Raw genomic sequence first — 20293 nt, forward strand, 5'->3', positions numbered from 1 at the left:
AAAATAACTCTTCCAATAGGAAGTTTACAAAATACGGAACTAAATTGGAGCTGAGTCGCTGAAACGATGCAGGCAGAAATATCCACTCTGCAGGGTTTTCTCTGCACTTCACCTGTGCAGACTGTGATCCTCTTGTGATCCAAACTATCCTGCGGATATCACATCAGCACATGCCTTACACCAAACTGCTAGAAGCAAGACCAAAAACGTCCAAAATTATAACCCACTGTAAAATTCAAAATCAGGCACCCAGTTCAACCAAGAATCAAACCGAGATGCAGAATTCTTCCCAAGAAACAGTCCCAGCAGGAAGATCCTTTGTTGGCTGTAACAAATATCAAAGGGGGGAAAGGGGAATGCCAAGTACAAGCTAAAACTAGAGACTAGTGCAAGATACCCTCAGACCCTGTGTTATGTCTTCCCACTTTCCTTTTCTGACACTATAATCATGAACTGGTCCTTGGGTTTTTGGTCTTAAACAGTTCACCTACCTTTTAAAGCGAGCTCCAAATGGACAGGCGGCAAACACCCTCCTCTGCCCAGCAATGAAGTGCAAATGGATTTGTTGCCAATCGACCTGCTGCAGTAGCCTGCAAGTTGCAACAGAAATCCAGGAGCTGATCCTATCACCTCAATGAACATTTTTTCCATGTCCCTTTGCAAGGGACATGATCAGGCAAGTTGTAAAGTACAAGAGTTCAATTTGCACAAAAGGAATTTCTTGGTGGCATTTTTCTGTATAAAAAATGTTTAGGTCCATCCAGAACCACCATACTGCTTTTTCTCATGGTTATTCCTTCATGCCTCAACGCTCCAGACTTCCAGCCATCCATCAGGAACTGCAGGCCAGGTGGTCCCTGAGATTGGCTTTCCAAGTTATTTTACATAATCTCTGTGTTTCTACAGTATTTTTCCCCAGACCTCTAATTTTTACTGTGTTGGTCACCCTTTATGTTCAGTGAGTAATTTCCAATGTTTTATGTAGCCTGTAGAAAAATCTGGGACCATCACTTCCATTCCAGACTCAAAGGACTGGTCAATATCTTTATCACCAAGAGATTTGATTTATATCAGGATTTGGTTTTTTCATTCTGCCAACTCTTGCTCAAGCTGAGGACAACTTCTGTTTTCCAAGAAATTTCAGCATTTCTAATTTTATTAGACTCTAATCTAGAATCTAACTTTAATTTTATTAGAATAAAATACTACATAACATTCTGTGGCAGTGACACTCAGTAAAAGTTGTGTGTCTACCTACACATTCCATTTTAATATGATTTATCATCAACAAATTATTGTGTAGAAGATAATAGTTATCATATATGCAAACTGGTATCTTAGTAAAGGAGTACAATTACTCTAATTCTGCTTTGAGTTCCAATGTGAAACATGTCAAATAGTTCAATAAGGCATACATTGTCCAAATGACACACTCATATTACTAAAGCACTGACAAATTGAGTTAATTTTCCCCTTCTGTCAAAAGCTACGATCAGATTGACATAGTCCCATGGAACACTCCAATTTCAACTGAACTGCATTTTCTAAGAGAAAACTGTTCCATGAAAAAAAAAAAAAAAAAAATCAGCCAGCTCTAATGTGCCTGAAGTCTATGCAATTAAAAAAGTTTCTAAATATAGCTTTAATCATGGCCGACCCCAATCTTCTCAGAAGTCCTTGCCCTCTAGGCCATCCCAAAGGGATGGGAACATCCAGTAACAAGCCAAAAGTCTCATGACAGTGTATTGACCCCATTTGATATTTATCTCTAGCCATTTGTGAGAGCTTCCCATGAGCTTAATTAAGCTCATTCATTTCCACAAATTGTGGCATCCCAGAAAATATCAGACTTTCCTTTGATAGATGAGATTCAGATGTGGAAGTCTTATGGGAGCAAGGTGTCTCTCAGGCTATTTGACAGAGTAGCTCATGAAACAACTTATCCAATCCCTCCCCTCCACAACATGGAAGTGGAATGCACATAGGATTGTGCCCTGTCCACTGCAGACCACAGCAAAGAGCCACTTGCTACAAACTGGGAAAAACTCCCCACACATTGTGGAGAAGCTGAACCCTTTAACTGTAGAGGGAGAATTGCAATGCCTCAAAATTATTTTTGTCCTTTAAGGCGATATTTAGAAGGAAAAACTCTTGCATCAAGAAGCAAAGACACAAACAGGGTGAGTGTTTCCACACCTGGCATTTGGGTTTGGCTTCAAGTGTCATCCTTGTCTTTCCTACATTCTAGTTTTCCTCTTTGTGCTATATTAACTGCTCTTAAGGAATTTGTTTTACGTAACAAAGCCCATTTGAGGGGACACTGTAATAGCCTTTGACTATGCAAAAGGTTGCTGCAAAGACTCACTACTTATTCTACACAGAGAAGACAAAGTACCAGGTAAAGATAATCAAACATGAACAGAGGAAAGCAGGACAACGCAGCCCTTACCATAATGGTTTCTAAAGGGAGGCCAGACAAATTTCTGCCTTGAATAACAGGTAAAATTGATCCTGCCTCAGGGCAAAATAATAAGCTAGCAAATCCCTTAGAGTTGCTTCAAGTTGGGATTTTTGTTGTTTGGTTGTGGGGTTTTTTAATTTGAGAAAATCCATGATAACTGCAGGCTGGAAAAAGTGTACGTTAGTACTCTGTAGAAACCTTTTTTTAATACCAAATATAAGTGGAAAAAAGGTATTTCCCTAACGGAGCAAAAGATTTTTTTTAAAAAAAAAATCTACCTTTCATTTATTTCACACTAAAGCATTCAATCATGAGGTATAAGCTTAAACTTTGTTGATTACATAATTTCCTCCCACAAGTGTTTTGCTTTACAAAGCTCCTCCAATCTAAATGTGGTCAGCTGAAGACCAGTGCTAATATAACAATACTTTCATTTCTTGCATATATTTAAGCACTTTCTTTACTTGGAATTTTGGTTCAAAGTTCCTATGATATCCTAATTGTTCCATTTACTTTTAACATATGTACACAGAGTCCATACCAAAGAGTTCAGGCACTTCATGCAAAGGAAGATCATTTGGTCACCACAGTGGTTTGATCATTCCTAATTTTTCCAGCTCATTTAACACCTTTTTTACATTTTATGCATATTGAGCACCAGTCTCACCTGAGCTGTGCTATCACCATTACACCTCATATCTAACCTGAAAAACATTTTCATCTTGGGGCCTTTCAGCTCATCCAACACCTCAAAGAAAAGCTTTTTTTCACCCCTCATATTTGGACTATGAACTATCTTACTACTGTAGCACAAATACAGATCTGTTTTCTCCAGTACATGGAAGCTCAGGATTTCCACTGCTTTTGTTGTTCTGAGGTCACAGTGAAATCTATTTACCAAGGTGTGTCCCTGAAACAGCGCATCCCCACATAAGTATCATTTTGTTCTTGATGTCACTGTTAAGTCTCTTTCCCTACAGCTCTTCAAATAAGTAATTTGTAGCCAAAACAGCCTTTTTTCTTTAATGTTTCCTCTTTCTGGGCAGCGCTTACCTGGAAAAGTGAAATGGATGCAGAGCATCCTGATTATACTCTGCTACACATTTATTATTTGACTTACAAAAATATCAAGTGGCAAGATAAAACATTTCATGCAGATGAAGGTATTTGAGGAAGCTACCTAAATATAGTAATGTTTACTGTATAGAGTGACTAAAAATAGCCACAGAGTCAGTAGGTACTGAACAGCTACAGAAAATCGCAGCTATAAGGATCTGTTTATATAGATACCTCTGTCCCAAGACCAAAGAGTATTAAAAAAAAAAAAATCACCACACAAAACACATCTGTTTGGATGCTTTTGCTTTGTATTTTTCTAATTACTAAAAATTGTTATTTTTCAGGACACAACATGGGTGCGACCACTGAATGAAACCACTACTGAAGGGGAGAGTGTGAGAAATAGAGCAAGGGAAGCAATTTTGCTGCTCCATATCTTGGCCCCAAACCTACAAAAATAAATGGCTTGTGGACAGCTAACCTCAGGTCAGCAAAGCTTCCACTATTAAGTAGTTCCAGCTGGTAGGGATTTCCCAATTCCCCAGTTACAGGAGCCTCTCAAATTACTTGTTCAAATTCATGCAGATCTGGGATTCCAAATACAGATTTTAGAACAGTGACCAAAAAAATACTGTACCATAACACCAAAAAATCCTAACTTGAGCTATAAATGGAATTATAACAGCAATACTTCCAGAAAACTACATGCTTCCTATATGAAGCTTTCAGATACGAGGTGCACACAAAGTAGTCAAAAACTGAAGAAAAGTGAGAGCCAACCTTATTCTGTCAACATTGACCTATCTTGCTCAGGTCTAACAGCTCAAAAAGCTACAAATTTGGTGAAATGTGAATTGTAAAACCGTAACACTCCTCAATTACTTTTCGTTGGCCAGACAGGCAAACCTGTCATTTGACAACACATCATGATCCAAGATGGTAAACTTTATCACTCAAGGGTCATGAGAAAATGGCCACAGGTGCAGCTTGCTAACCTTCCCTAGGTAATTTTTCACAGTTATCATCCAAAAAGCGTAAAAGCATAAAAGACATGTTATCTTTGAGCTCCGTTTATTGTAACATGGGTGAGAATCCCTATAAAACCACTTACTAAGTAACTGTAGTGTATTCTTCAACACAGAGAGTGAAATCAGTAAAACATCTTCTTGACAGTGTGTCAGGAACAAGATGACACCTTTCCTCTCAGAGACCAACACATTATTTATCATTCTGCTCTGACTTACCTTCTTTCCCATCCCGCACTAGCTCCAAAAGCACTCCCCTGCTTATTTCTTAATACAATATTTGAAGACAAAGCTAAGCCAAGAGTTCCAGAATTTGGTTCACATTTTCCCAAATGCCAAGAACGATTTGGAATTTTGCTATTACCTGTAAGTAGTCTCTTGATCATGAAGTTTCGGCTTATGTTCATCTTGTGAAGTCAGATGAGCAGTTTCTGTGGGGGAGTTTGAAGAACAGATCAGCCTAATTTCTCAATTCTCCTAATGAAGTTTTGTACTACATTTATTGCAGGGACAAAAAAGAATGGTTTCAGAGCTCCCTGGATTACCCACTCAAGGATTTTGGTTTTTTCCTTCCGCTTTAAACAAAATCAAAGTCCACAGAACCATGGTTTCAAATGAAGGATGTCCAGCAGCCCACGTGGAAATTCACAGCCAAATTAACATGCAAATCTTGACAGTTTTGATGTGAAATTTGACCTCTGTACAGAATCAAGTTCTAATTTAGTATTGAAACCTCTCATGCTGATTCTTACTTAAACTGAAGGCCATTGCACTGCTAAGAAAAGTTAACCCTTGTATTCCAAAGAGGTATTAAGAGGTAATAAGAACCAGGCATCTGAAGCTTCTTTTGGAACCTCAAAATTACTGCAAGGTGAAAAGAGCCTTAACCAGTTCATCACAGGCTCAAGTTAAAATAGGAAAATGTTAGAGTGGTATGTATCCAGTTTCCTCTAAAACTGGACAGACACAGAACTCAATTTTTTTAAAGGAATTGTAATTGTGCCACTCATGTGGATTAGCCTGACCACAGTGCTGACATAACACAGGAACAATTGTCACCCTGACAACTTTACTCTGCAGTCAGTTAAAGGACCCATCACATGCAACACTGAGTTCTCAAAATCCATTTGGTTAAACATGAGCTGGGCAGGCTTAGCCCCTAATGATCCATTTTAGTGGGCCAGGCTGGGGCAATATAAAGTCCTTTGATTATTTCATGTCGACCTAAGTTTGCTCCTCTCAGGAGTTCAATCCCTGCATTTATGCAACACCCCATTGCTGTTACATCCTCCCTAGTGCTGTGAACTAGTAGAACTTTTAGATACTTCTCATGTTCCTGATCAGTAGGCTTCTGCTAGGGTTTAGTTTGGTTGGGTTTTTCTTCCCCAGCAATTTGAGGAATGTCAGGAAGAATATAAATATTTCTCTGTGTAATAATAGTATTATCAAAATAACTTTGATTGCTCAGATTTATCATTGCTAGCAGAACTTCAGGATTTAGAACTTATTCCATGCTATTCCACAAATGATTATTCCTGGCTGTTTCCTGGCTTGACCCTCATAGCTTGTGGCCCTCTTTACTTGATTAAGTACTCTGTACTCCCTACAGCTACTGCAAGGTCTTTCTGCACTTCGAAATCAGGTCTGAGTTGCAATATAAAGTATTTTCTTCAAGAATACTTTCATTTATTATCACAAATATTTTTGGGGTAGCCTATAAGTAATCTACTACATGAATTCTATTTCATGGCACATGAAGATCACTTATAGTTGTTTTTTGGTTGGTTGTTTCAGGGTTTTTTTATAGCTACATATGTCACTTGCCCTCATACCTGCACAAGCAGACAAATAAACAAAACCACAGCATTTTGCCTTCCAAAAGGACACTAATAATAGATTTCTAATAAAAAATCGTAGTAATAACTTATCATTTATCTTAGGAGACCTACTAACTTGCAGTGGAGTAAAAAAAAAAAAATGCTCAAAGCACACACCTGGGCATTATCTGTGCCAAAGCAGAATGGCAATCTGCATTTTTAAATCCTGCTGTAGTCCACCCTCAGGAGCTGCACTCGGTGAAAAGTAGTACAAAACAGGATGAAATGGAAGAGTTATACACACACACACAGAGTCAGCAATCTGGTCACAGTACATGTAGGGGAAGAATATCCTTGCAGGCACAATCCCAAAAAACATATTCAGTCACTTAATCATGGAGCAGATTGACCATCTTGCCTGTTTTCTGTCCACCTTTTAACCTTTTTATTGTTCTGCATAGCAGATTAATTGAAATTCTTTTCTCATGTTTTATTTTTGAGTGGACAATGAGTACAGATTACACTTAGATTTCTTCCTTATGGCTACAACTGCTTTTCTGTCAGCATTTTGTTCTGTACATCCAGCTCATTTCAACTTAATCTTTTCCACATACCCAGGTCCCTGTAAGAGGATGTCTACATTAGCAGTTTAAAGAGTAACAAACTTGAGTATTTGGTACAGTTAACTCCAAATTAACCTCCCACCCTGGCTAAGTAGAGATATGAGGAGCTCAGAAGTGAGAGCTTTGGGCCAGTGCTTTTCTTCCATTAGCAGGAGAAAACTGTCAGTGTAAACACTGTCTATTCCTCTGCAGCTTAGTGATTGCTTATAAACCTGAGCGAGTAGTATCAGGTAGTGCCTTGCACCCACTTGCCTCAAGTGTAAATGACTACAGAAGGTGATAGGTAGTGTAGAACAATCACTGAAGGTTTCTGTGTGTTTTAAAACTAAACTATTTTATGACCCTCTCTATAGCTATATGCTTTAAAAGATCTGAGTCCTTAACCTCCTTGTTGCCCTGGTGTCTTCTGATTATACCTTTTAGCATGAGGAATATCTTTATCCCAGTCCTAACAATTCACGACGCTTAAATTAGATGTTGAAGTGTGAAAAACAGAATCTTGGTGGAAAAGCAGCATCTTTTTAAAATACAGTGATTAAAATATTTTATAATCTTAGGGAAGAAATAATTTTATTTACATTAGCTAGGTAAACTGAATTACAAAGAAAATTATTCCTTAGGCAAGAGGAAAAAACTCTATCTTCAGATGTGACTTTTTTATTGCAGATCCTATGTTTGCTTTCCCCTAGTTGATCCAGAATATTAAAGGTACAGCATATTAATTACCATGTATATAAAGACTTTACCTAATCATAAGCACCATAACACTAGAGCAAATAAAACCACTAGAAATACCTAAGAGCAGAGTAAAATTTGGTTGTAAACAGGAATCATCAGCATCAGCTTGAACCTCTTTGTTAACAGATTTAACTAATGAGAGCTCTGGCAAACTTGGAAGTGAACATCTTCAATGACATCTCTTAACATAGAAGTGTAAAACCAAAATCATTCTCTATTTGAAGATTCAGTCCTGGATTTGCTTTTGTTTCCATGATCAAGAACTACCCAGGGCATCAGTAACTTCTCAGTTTCCAGAAGTACAACCAGATTGGTTTTTATATAAGGATTTGCCCTTTCAAGAGGTTTTTATAAGAATACACTTATTCAATAGCTCAGCTATTACTTGGCAAATCTACATATGCCAGATCAAAGTGCAAAAGTTGTAGAAAATCCTTATACAGACTAACAGGACTTTGTTACTTTTGCATTTTCACAGATAGATAATTATTCTTTGAGAGTTTAATGACAATGGGAGGGGATATGTATTTTTATACACAGACAGTGCATGTGGAATTGCAGTGGGCATTTTCATCAATTAACAAAAGCTTTGGGTAAACCTTAGGTGAAATAGATAAAACCTCTGTCCACAAACTAAGGGATTAAATTAGTCTGCAAATCACTTCTGATATTTAATATTCCATCTGTTATATTTGCTTTGGCTAAATACTTTGAGCTTGAGCAGTTTCTACTCTACCTAAATGACAAATCTAACTATACACTTCTTTTATGACTAATTTTTCATTTGTCTGAAAAAGCAAGAATGCCCCCTTTTGACAATTCCATATATTTCCCCTATGAGGCCAGGAGAGGGAGTAGTAGCTTGTATTTTTCCCCAGGAAAAACAACACTCTGGGCGCCAAGTATTGTATTCAGTCCCCCGCAGACAACGATTGCAGCCTTTGTTCATTATTTTTTATAAAGATCACGGAGAGATTTTTTGGGTGGAAGGAGGGGCAGAAAAAAATGCACTTTGAGAGAAGAACATCTCCCACAAGGAGCTGCAGGCTTTGTAAAAGCTAAATCTCTTACACTTTGATGGATGGAAAGCTATGCAGGTGTCTGCACAGGTTAATCTGCACAAGCTCTGTGCTCCCTTGCCCTGCCGAAGGTACAGCACAAATCCAGATCACCTGCAATCATGTAACTGAGCAGATGCTGGCCAAAACATGATATTAAGGTCAATTAAAAATAGACTCTTCTATTCTTCTGCCTCCAGTTATACAAATTCTAATAAAAATCCAAAATACCTATTTCTCTAGATTCCCACCCAAATCTCAAGGCTGATGCTGACAGAAAGCAAAGACTGTTTGAAAACACTTTTGCTTCAAGTTTGTTTGCAGTGAAACCTGAAACATGACTTGAAATTCTTCCAAGATTCCAAAAAACTCACCACCTGATCTTAAACAATTTAAATTCCAGTGCTAGCAAGTCAGTCTGAGCTCTCTAGACAGACAGTGGCAAATAACATGGCCTTCCAAAAGATGACTCAGAGGAGGAAGGAAAAAAAACCCAACTAAAAACTTACTTGTGTGTTTTCCAGCTCTTCCAAAGGGCTGTTATCTCAGCCTGAAAAACAAAGGGGAAAAAGTCCACAAATGAAATCATACAATGTATCAAGTAAGGTATTTCCAAGAGAAACAAATAACGCGGTAGAAGGCACCCGGCAGATACCAGTTTAGAGTTTCTCTCGCCCACATCCTGGGCAGCAGAACTGGAAGCAGGACAGCTGCACTGCCTTGCACCAGAGATTGTCTCCCCTGACCTCAGGGACTGTCTGAGTGACTGACAGGCTTAGAGAGATATATATTAGACACCTGCAGAGAGCAGCGCCAGCCTCGATCTCTCACCAAGAGTCAGCACTGACTTAAGGGTGCTGCGTTATCAGTCCTGGTTGATATCAATCTTTGCTTCTGTAAGTCAAGCAAGAGGCACATCTCTGCACCTCTATGATCCTGGAAAATGGGTATGAGCACCCATCACCCTATGTAATAGCCATTAATTGAAATAGCAGCCTCTTTCAGAAACAGATGTATTTATGCTATTCAATTAACAATACACAACAGTGATGACAATTGCAAGGTATCTTATTCAGCTGGAAAAGCACAAGTGTTAAGCAACCAGCATGGAATGACAGTTGAAATTACAGCATGGGGAGAAATCCCAGGTCAAATATGGGAGAAAATTTTTTACCTGGCCCAATAAGAAATGAAAAAGAAATGAAAACAAAGTTAATTAAAATTAACTTTCAGCTGTCAAAGCAAGACCATCACAAAATCCTGCTGTATACTGCAGAAAAAAAGAAGTCTCTCTCACAAAAGAATGGTTCTTTCTGCATCAGTGAAAAATAATTTGACTGGTTTCAAATTCCAGGTTTTGCACCATTGGTAAGTTTCCCCTAACAGCACTGAGTTACTGGGTTTAAAGTGCTTATTGGGGTCACCATGGCTTGTTACAACCCAGCTACCATATTTTTCAAGACCTGCATGGATATTTTGCCACATATCTCCTGTTAAAGCTAAATCATCTTAAATACAAGAACCATTGTGTGTCTAACTACCCATGAAGCTCCTTGAGAAATTTTGAGAAATTTTAAGGAATTACATTCATGTTATATTCTCCCCCCTTTGGTGAAGTAGCAGAGAGAAGAATCATTGTTCTGAAACAAAACATGTAAACAAAGTTTTGCATTGGATCGCTGGTGTTCACCAATGGCAGGGGCCTTACCCATGTAAAAAATCACAGGTTTTACAAAGGCGCTTGAGGTGGCTGCAATTAAACTATGCAAGTTTGATTACATATGCAGATTTTCTCCAGTTCATCCTTTTTTCAGTGAAAAGGTCTACAAAATCAGCAACGTGAAGAGTAGGAAATTGTTTGTGAAGCACGGCACTTTGGTATGGCACATGGCATTTAGGAAGAGCCACTCTGAATACCTTGTGCTTTGTCACTAATTATTTACTTCAGTGTGACATGACTTAGCACACATTAATATTTTTAAACTGTTTTGCTCCCTGAATTCCTTTACAAGCATTCTGAAGCATGTTAACTACAGGAGGGAGTCTTCCAAAATAAAGATCCCCTTATATCAAAAGTCAGAGGAACCTTCAAGGAAATCTTTCTCATTGTTCCATCTTTTGTTTTTCCTTCCCATTTGACAACACCTAAATGAAAAGCAACAAGTTTTCTATCAGAATTGGAAGAACCAGTTCAGGTTCAGGATGTACCCCTTCCACCTGAACTTGGGTCCATATCAAATCTTGTTCAAATCTAAGTACAGTGCTCATTTGCTTAGTGACTTGCACACTTATCCTTAAAGTTATAGATTTAAAGCAGCCTTGCATCTTCCTTGTATTATACAGGTTTCTAGTTCCCTCTGTAGCAGTCAGTATTGTGTCCACTCCTGCTTAGTGTCACCAAAAGTTTTGTTTTCTTCTTTAAGTGCAAAAGAAGTACAGATGGGTTTGATCCCAAACTTATAAAACAGGGCTGTGAGCAGAGATAATTTTCTGGAAGATTCAGATAATTAATTTACATTGCTTCAGCCTTTTTCTCTCAACTCCAAGGACATTCACCATTACATTCCTCTGACCACCTTTTTCATTATTAAGCAGCTTCATAAGGATATTACTCTGATTTAGAGAATGTTTTACTGGAAGCAAGTTCCAAAGAGCCTCTTTCCTACTACATTCAATGTGTTAAGCATTCACTATCAGCTCTGGGATTTACTGAGAACTCAGCAAAGTCTGTTCTCATTCTCCATCAAAGATTAGAAAATTTAGGTGTTTCTATAGTTACAAAGAACAAGTTTCTGGAAAGCCCTTTATCAAGAATGAACTCTGCCTCACTGAAATGAGATTCTCCTTACTGTTATTTTAAAAATTCTCAAGATCACCTAGCCAGTATTAAAGGGATTCCACTAGTGGCTATGCAACCAGCTTTTTCTATGCTCTGGTTCTCTCCCAGGAAACTGAAGGCTTTTATCTGTTGCCAGCTAAGAAATATCCACTAGACTGAAAATCCACTGTATACTTTTTGGAAGGCTGCAGGGCTGAAGGTAAAAGCTGAACAGCACTGAGGTTTCTTTTCTAATCTGTTTCAAGTTCTGCACTCTTGGATGCTGTTAATTATAGTACAGTATGAAACTAGCAATATGAAAACCTATTTATTCTCAGTCTTAGTAGTTGAAGGTAATTAATACTTTTATCTTCCTACGTGCTTCATTGATGGGGCACATGAAAGGATAAATGAAATGAATCCACATGTAGTTTAAAGAAAAAAAAAATCAATTTATAAAGTTACAGTCCCAGGAAAGAGGTAGGGCAGTCAATGCATGTCTCTTGCTTAGTGAAAAATACACATGATTTCTACAGGAATAAAAATAAACACCCAGATGCTGAGCTGCAGGGTAACAGCTCCAGATCTGTGTCTGTTACCACTTTAGACCCACCCTTTAAAGAGAGATCTTCACTCTGAATTTACATTCTACCTCATACTATTATAGGATAACAAGATTTACACAGCATAGTTACAAATCAAGTATTTGGCAAGTAGGTCCTTCCACAGCCATGACTAACTAGGGGTGGAGAACACATACCACGTAAACGTCTCACTGCTTTATTTATGCCTCAAAAAATTAATTTTACTTCCTGATTTTTGCCTCAAGAATTTGTGGGCATTGAAGGAAATCCTAAAGCAAAACCAGACAGCTCATAGATTCAGTTGCACTCATGTGGATGCCACGTTGAAGACAATTCTCACACAGCAAGATTGCTGTAGTTTCATTGCTAGAAGCTCTCAGCCCTGAGCTTTAGAGTTCAGCTCTTCCATTACTATGCTCCTCACTCACAGCAGAGTCCACTTCACACAGTATGAAACATGTGGAAGGATCATACACCAAATAAAAACCCCTACAGAAGCCTTAAGTTTCCACTTAAGTATTAAAAAAGAGGATTCCAAAAGGTGCAATTTAACAGTAACTCATTGCTTTCTAGAATCGTTGCGAGTAATTGTATTTATCCAGGCATAGAGCATATTCAGTGCTATTATTCATATGCATTACACAACAGTACACAGAAATATTAAAAGCCTGATGGTTATCCATCAGGGAAGGAACTAGCAGCTTAACAAAAAGGATACTTGGAGCGATGTGGACTACCTGGAAAACTCACAAACACATGAAACCAGTTAATCCCTCCACTTTTTCAACAGTTGTGATTGAACATTTCTTCCCACTGCCAAGTTTTCAGCAACCAACATGGTGTACTATTTTTGTGGCTATGCTGATATGACCAAAATTATTTTATTTATCAGGATATATATGATTTTAGCTGTGTAACCAATCAGCTTTACTTTCCCGAATCACCTCTGCAAACAACCAGCACATTACAAAAATTAAAGTATGACTCCAAGATCACACTTGTCCCTGTTTTCACATTACAATAAAATAGTCCCAAAACATGGCAGATGAAAGCATAATTAAAAGCAACCTTGCACAAGTTAGCAATATTTCTTAAATACCTGGAATAATTAAATACTCCTGTAGAAAATAGTAAAGAACACTGAGAGACTTCTCCTTGAAGAGTGAACTGAGCCAACCCAGAAAGGAGTTCCTATATCTAGTTAACATCAATTAAGTAAGAACTCCTCAGGGAAAATGGCGTTTCAAAGACAGAAAACTTATTAGGCAACAAATTCCTAGTGAATCAATTTTCAATAATCTCAGAAAACAATAATCCCATACATCTGAAATTTTTACATCAATCTTCCCTGTGAATACCTCCCCTTTATTCCACTGCTTCAAACAGCTAAAAAAAAAAAAAACAAAAAAAAAACCCAAACTTTCAGACTAAAGGGAAATTTGCTAATAGAAAAAAGGACCAAATATACATTATTTAGAAGAAGCCAGGTGGATGAAAGTACAATAAAGACTGTGCAACTGCTAGATAACCAGTAAGAATTTGTGAGCTCACATAGACTGGGGACTTCTTTGCAAAATTGCCATTTCTCTTTTTCATACAGCATAGAGAAAACCTAAAACAGGAGTAAATTATATTTATACCAAGTAGAAACCCTTTGTATTTTAGTACAGTCAATGTACCCAAGAAAGAGCCCTGGATTCAGGAGCTCAAAACATTCCAGCATCTCCCCCACATACTGGAACACCCATCCCAGGCACTGTATTCCTGAGAGAGATCTTGGACTGCCTTCTTTAAAAGCAGTTGTCATGAACATCATGCACATCTAATCCACTGCTCACTTGCTTGACTCTTGCTTTCTCTTCTCAGTTTTACCTGTAGCTAAGAGAATACATCATATATGTGTTAAAAATTTGAACAAACTTGGAAGCACTTGCATATTTGCATGCAATATTGATTTTGTCCTATGTTTGTTTGCCAGTCACCAAGGCAGAAGTCACTGGATATGCATATTCACATGTACACACAGATAAGCAAGAAATCCTAAAGGATACTCGTATAAACTACATAATTGTAGTAACTTGGTTCTATAATGTTTCTCTAGCTTTTTCCTATTTTTTCAGCCTATTATTGGTCACTCTCCTTTGCTTCATCTCCTTTTTCAGTTTATTTTTGGGGTATTAAAGAATTATTTATAAGAAAGTCAGCATCACTTCCATGCTGACCTTGCACATAAATTCCCTGACTAAACAACTGTTCAAAAAGAAATTATCTATTACAAATTATCTATGGTTTATTTCATTAACTACAACAAAGAAAGCCTGTGAACAATGCACCAGCTTGGATACAAGTGCCAAAATCACAAAACCCTCTAAAAGAAGCTGAGTTCTCCTTATGTTCTGTTCTCCTGTTTCTGCATGAAGTTGAACTTAACACTATCACGTAAAAAGGTGAAGGGGAAAACCTTCACCAGGGTTTTACGGCAAGGTTAATGGATATGAAAATTTCTCCCCATCCGCACATACAATTGAGGTGTTTCAGTAATTATCAGTATCCATTCCCCTCTTTAAAGTTTCCCTGCAAGCAGCAATCAGAATTATATACGATCTCTGCATGAAACTAATGAATTCATGACAAAGAAGACTCTTCAACATAAGAGATGGTGGATCAGGGGTATTAGCATCAGGCTTTAATGCTCAAAAACAGGCTCACAGCCACGTTCACACTATAATGGGACTGGAACAGTACCAGTGGCACACACCATCAGCTGTCCATCCAAGGACTTGGGTCCCCATCAGAGAAGTAAAGAAAAATGTAAAGATTAAACAGGTTCACTTTCTTCCTCTAGCAAGAAAAAAAAAAATACACGTGTCTGCTCTTTATGTAAAGCTCTTCATAAACATATTAATCTGTACAAACTTCCACTCAGGTCAGGGAAAATGCTTTTTCAACAATAATAAGTTACACCTCTTCAGTACGCCTGTAAAATAAGTATTACCTGCAAAATGAAGTTAGTGTGCTAAAGGAAAAAAAAAACTACGAGAACCATATCCTGTTAAATTTGGCAATACCTTCCTGGCAACTATTTCTGACCCAAGTGACTTTCTGAACCTATACCTACCATATAAGATTTTTCTTCTTCTTCAGGTGCAGCTAGCAGAGATCACTGTTCTTGTTATAGAGAAGTATTCTTAAACTACAAGTGCACTTTCCACTCAACTTTCCTCCCTGAAAGGAAGCACATTAAAGGAAAACTGAAAGGGCAAGGAATTTTATGCACAGAATACCTTTGGAGGGTAGCAGAGTTCAAAACAAATATTTACAGAACCACAATACATGGGTTGTCTCTAGGAGATGCAAACTCTACACCACCTACAGGTTCCCCTAGAAAAGAGGGGAGTGAAAAGAGTGAAACTCCAAGAAACTGAAGAAACTTACAATTCCCTATGCCAGCTGTTTATTCACATGCAGTCTAAGCATCCTTAGACCTCATAAAGCAGACTCTTTGCTTAACCACTAAATATCACAGGTCCCATCCCCACTTCCCCACAAATGAATATCCCAAATACATCCCAAACCATCCCCACATCTGATGCATATGCTGGTGGAATAAAAAATTGACTGTTTTATGGGCAAAAATGAGTAAAGAAGAAAGGGAAATGGTGGATTTGGACATGGTTGCAACAAATATACAACTTAGGAAGCAGCTGGAAAAGCAAAAAATCCTCAACACCCTCAGCTATCATCTTGCCAATTCCCAGACATTTAAAGCTGTGCCCCACTATCAGATGGCAGAACAGCAGCATCCTTTAGATGACCGGCTCAGGTAATCAAAGCAGAAAAACAGCCAGAAATAATACTGCCAAGTGATTAGAAGAGAACTGGTTGTAAATTTAAACACCCTTTTGATTCATTAATCTCCAACAGCTAAAGACAAACCTAAAGCAAAATTAACATGATTGTAAACCGAGCACTCCTGTCCTGTGGCTATTTTTCGGCCTGCTGAGAGAGAATGAGCTGATCAAAGACAGACACTTCAGTGAGATTAGTGCTGCTTCAGTGAGCTCACAGTTAGCTCCCATTAACTAACCTGTTTTAGGAGCCGGTAACACCAGCATTAATTTCAGCTTCAATTTGAAGTGAAACCAGGGAGTGACCTGTCCATCTCCTGGTGACACTTGCACCTGCCCTGTGAGCCTGTGCAGCTTCAGTGAAGCCTTTTGCTGCTGGTGGGTAGGTGAAAAGCTGTTACTAATTACCCATCAAGGGCACAGGTACTCAAAATTTCCCCGGGAAAGCAAAGCAGAGGTTCCATTTTGCTGGCTTATCACCAGTGGCATGTTGAAATCCTACCAAGTGACTGCAGGGAAGGGATGAATTCCCTGGAAGGTCCCATATGAGGAGCTAATAAGCATTAGGAGGAAGACACGTGGCAGTGTAGCAGCACAGTCCCAAAGGGATGATGCCCTCCAAGGCAATCTTGGTGTTTTAGCAGCAGTTAGGACTGGCTTAAAATAGAAAAGTTTTATGCATTTACGATTCTCAGCAGCTTGTAAAGTTACCACTACAGAACTACATCCCTTCAGTAAATTGATGAAATTCAAAAATAAAGAAAAAAACCAAATCCACAACAAACTACTCCAACTCTTCTGCCACCACTTGTTTAAATCCATCCATCTAAGACCCATCTTCAGTAACCCCACCTTCTGCTGTTCAGTGTTATCTCTCAACATAGATCTTCCACATGATAGATTAGTGAATCCTGGGACCATTTATTACAAAATGCAGCTTTCCAGAATTGAATTTCATATTTTAGCTGATATTCATCAGAGCCTAAATGTATATATACAAATTATTGCTGACAAAAATCTCTCTAGTAAAATATAGTACAGTACACAGATAAAATCCTCTGCACAAATACAAAGTTTATTCAAACTATTTTTTTCTGATAAATTTCTGTGGTGTGGACAACATTTTAATACCACATAAATATTTTCTCTATAGCACATCTCCCTCTCAGTCAGATTTCACATGTTGAAGCAGAGAGATTCAGGTGCAGTAGTTGGTACATAACTTTCCATACACAAGCCTGAAATTCCTCCAAAGCTGCCTTTAAAAAAACTATTTGAAGTCTCACTCATCTTTAATAACTAAAATGTTATCATACTCAAATGTGATAAGAACCATGAAGCCGTTTATCAAATAAAATAGTAATGGGTAATTAGCTCACTTGGGGTAGACAAAAACAGTTTCTAAAAGGGGGAAAAATGGACAAGGTGGCCAATTTCTACTGCATAGACCCAAGTGGAAAAGGGGCAAAAAACAGCCACAGCATGATTATAAGTAATACACAGACAGCTTCTTTGACCCAGCAATAAGTAGACTGTCAAATTTCACAAGCCTATCAAATGTCATTTCCCACAAAGTGCTTTATAAAACACATCACACTATTATCAACTTCACATATTAGATTAAAATAATATATCTGGATTATGACACATGAAAATGCACAGCCTAGGTATTTACAAAGCACCTCTCCATAATTCAGTAATACTTTCTAACATTAAAAGTATTCTGGTATCACCTCATTTTTACTACAGAGGAGGATATTTTCTCCTCGACAAAGTGGCAACAATTTAAAAAACAAAACAAACAAACTCAAACATCAACCCACATCATATCCCTCTAGAGTTAATACTATCTGGATGACGAAGACACCTACCAAGAGAGAACTTCAGTTATAATGTTTAATTAATTTTCAGGCATTTCTATAACCCAGGCATTAAACAACAGTGTTGTAAAGTTAACGTAACACACCCAGGAAAGAAAAGCACAACTTTGAAACAAGCTGTCCTCACATTTTCTGTAACACAATATGGTTTAGTCACTGCTACACACAAACCTGTGGGAATTATGTGGGAAAAATGCAGCATTTATACATTAGAAATAACTAAGTAATAGTAACTAACTAGTGCTAGAGTAAATAAATGGCAAATAACCCTTCTTTTCTGGAGAAAATAAAAAAGTACTACTCACAGGAAAGCCAACACAGCCACTTCAGATAACACTGGAAACTAAAAGCCATAAGCTCTACGAAAAGAAGAAGAAACAACCTATTCAATTATTATTCTCAAAACTATCCCTTTTCCAATAAAAGCATATTAGTTGTGAATCCAAGCTCTAGCTGCTGTAAGAGCTCACTTGAGCATCTTACTCCAACTTTAACACTCTCTGTTTTTCAAACATCTCCTGCCTTTTCACTTTAATAGCTAAGGATTGAAGATGGTTAAGCTTGATTAGTCTTCATTTTCATTTAACATTAGAGTTTCACCTGAAGAAAAACTTCTGTGCTTGATGAGCTGTTAATTTTTTCCTAAATGTTCCAGGTGATTTAAAGGAAAGTTATCACTTCCCCATTAAAAACCTCCCATCACATCTGTAGGTAAAAGCAGCTCCTATTGAGATACTAAAGCATGCAGCAGAAACAGGCTTAAAAAAAAATAAACTCGGATAATTGGCCTTGTAAACTTAGGAAAAATAAAGGCAGGTGTTTTCCTCACACTAAATAGAGGGTATGAACTGAGAGAAAAGAGCAAAAAGCAGTGTACACGTTTTCTTGATTGTAAGATTACAGTATTGTTGTGAGTACCATAAAATATTAAAGAAAACCTTGATGGATTTCTGAGAATAAAAAGCACTTAACAAGAGCTTTAACACAAACTTTCGATAAATTAGTTTGATTTCTTTTACCAATACAACTCTGCAGAAGCATATATCATATCAAAGACTTTGAAATGTTAGCACTAACACTACCATGTATATATTCAATAGATAAAACAGTTAACTCTCCATTAAGTTATTAGAGTAGGGTAGGTAAAATTATCCCATTAAAGGTACATTTGTTTTGTTAATTTGTTAAAACGTGAGGACAAAAGTTAAGTTTGTGTTTCTTCAAAGTTTCTTGCAAGATAATATATATTTTACCTCAAAAAGTTACTAAATTAACTCAGAAAACTACAGAAATCATGTGCTAATCTCAGAGAAAGGCTGTGATGTAGCAAGACATCAGAGCAGTAGTAAGCAAAAGTTTTCCCAAAGATTTATTCAACTTTACAGAAACATTATGCTCTTGATTTTTTTAATATTTTGCAGAATTGAATATAAGTGGGGAATTGTTATCTAAACACCATAGTCTCAGAGTAGTTCGGTTGGTTTAATACTCAGCTTGTAACACACTGGGTTGGCCGAAAATTTTAATTTTGTTCTGAAAGTAACTTCAAGGAAAGATGAGGCTAGACTATTTACAAGAGCATGTAGCCACAGGAGAAGGGGGAATGGGTTTCAAACTGACAGAGGGCAGGTTTTGATTAAATATTAGGGAAAAAAATCTTCCCTGTGAGGATGGTGAGGCACTGGCACAGGCTGCCCAGAGAAGCTGTGGCTGTCCCACCCCTGGCAGTGTCCAAGGTCAGGCTGGACAGAGCTGGGAGCAACCTGGGACAGTGGAAGTGTCCCTGCCCATGGCAGGGGTGGCACTGGATGAGCTTCAAGGTCCCTTCCAAGCCAAACCATTCTGTGATTCTATGATAATTACATATGGCAGTTAAGTTGTGGTGAGTACTCAAAGCTATTTGCCATCATTAGCAATGTGCGTTAAATCTTCCCAATACCAGCTGAGGTAAAGGGATGCTAGGCTTGCACTTACTGGGTAAGAAAAAACGAATACAAGAGCGATTCCTGGGGGTGTTTTCACTCGTCCTCTCTGGAAAGGGATGTCAGGAGGGTGTCAGGAGCCTAACACGAGAGCGATTCCTCGCTTTTTTACTGCTCCTCTCCTGAAGGGGATGTCAGGAGCGGGAACGGCCTGTGGGAGTGAGGGGCGGGCCGGGACGATGTGCGACCCCCTCATGCCGGGGACCCGGCCAGCCTCGGCGGATCTGCATCTGTCAGCGCCACGGGGAAGGAATATCGGCTACGGGGAAGGAATACCAGCGACGGGAAAGGAACACTCTCCCCGGCCCTCGCTCGGCGCCGCTGCCGGCGCCCTGAGGGGAGGCGGGGCGGCCGTGAGGGGACAGTCCCGGCCGCAGCCGCCAGGGGGCGCGGTGCGGCG

At 38.4% G+C, this 20293-nt stretch overlaps 1 protein-coding gene across 10 annotated transcripts in view; it reads right to left on the reverse strand.

The window, feature by feature from the left end:
- The window catches only part of BCL11A (BCL11 transcription factor A), a 142513-nt gene extending 122235 nt beyond the window's left edge, over window positions 1-20278 (reverse strand). Inside the window, exons 1-5 of one of the 10 annotated variants that reach the window (XM_085054212.1) lie at window positions 19886-20278; window positions 18217-18270; window positions 9291-9331; window positions 6540-6611; window positions 4910-4976 (exon numbers count right to left, since the gene is read on the reverse strand). In XM_085054212.1, coding sequence (XP_084910338.1) covers window positions 4910-4952 — 43 coding nt within the window. In that variant the 5' untranslated portion in view covers window positions 4953-4976; window positions 6540-6611; window positions 9291-9331; window positions 18217-18270; window positions 19886-20278. Of the gene's footprint in view, window positions 1-4909; window positions 4977-6539; window positions 6617-9290; window positions 9343-15301; window positions 15377-18216; window positions 18419-19885 lie in introns of those variants that run through there. The other 9 variants (XM_085054211.1, XM_085054214.1, XM_085054213.1 and 6 more) reach the window with 9 other exon arrangements.
- Between the last annotated feature and the right edge of the window lie 15 nt (window positions 20279-20293).

The sequence above is a fragment of the Lichenostomus cassidix genome, chromosome 3 (genome assembly GCF_008360975.1).
Source record: "Lichenostomus cassidix isolate B80296 chromosome 3, HeHo_3.0, whole genome shotgun sequence".
Classification (NCBI taxonomy): Eukaryota; Metazoa; Chordata; class Aves; order Passeriformes; family Meliphagidae; genus Lichenostomus; species Lichenostomus cassidix.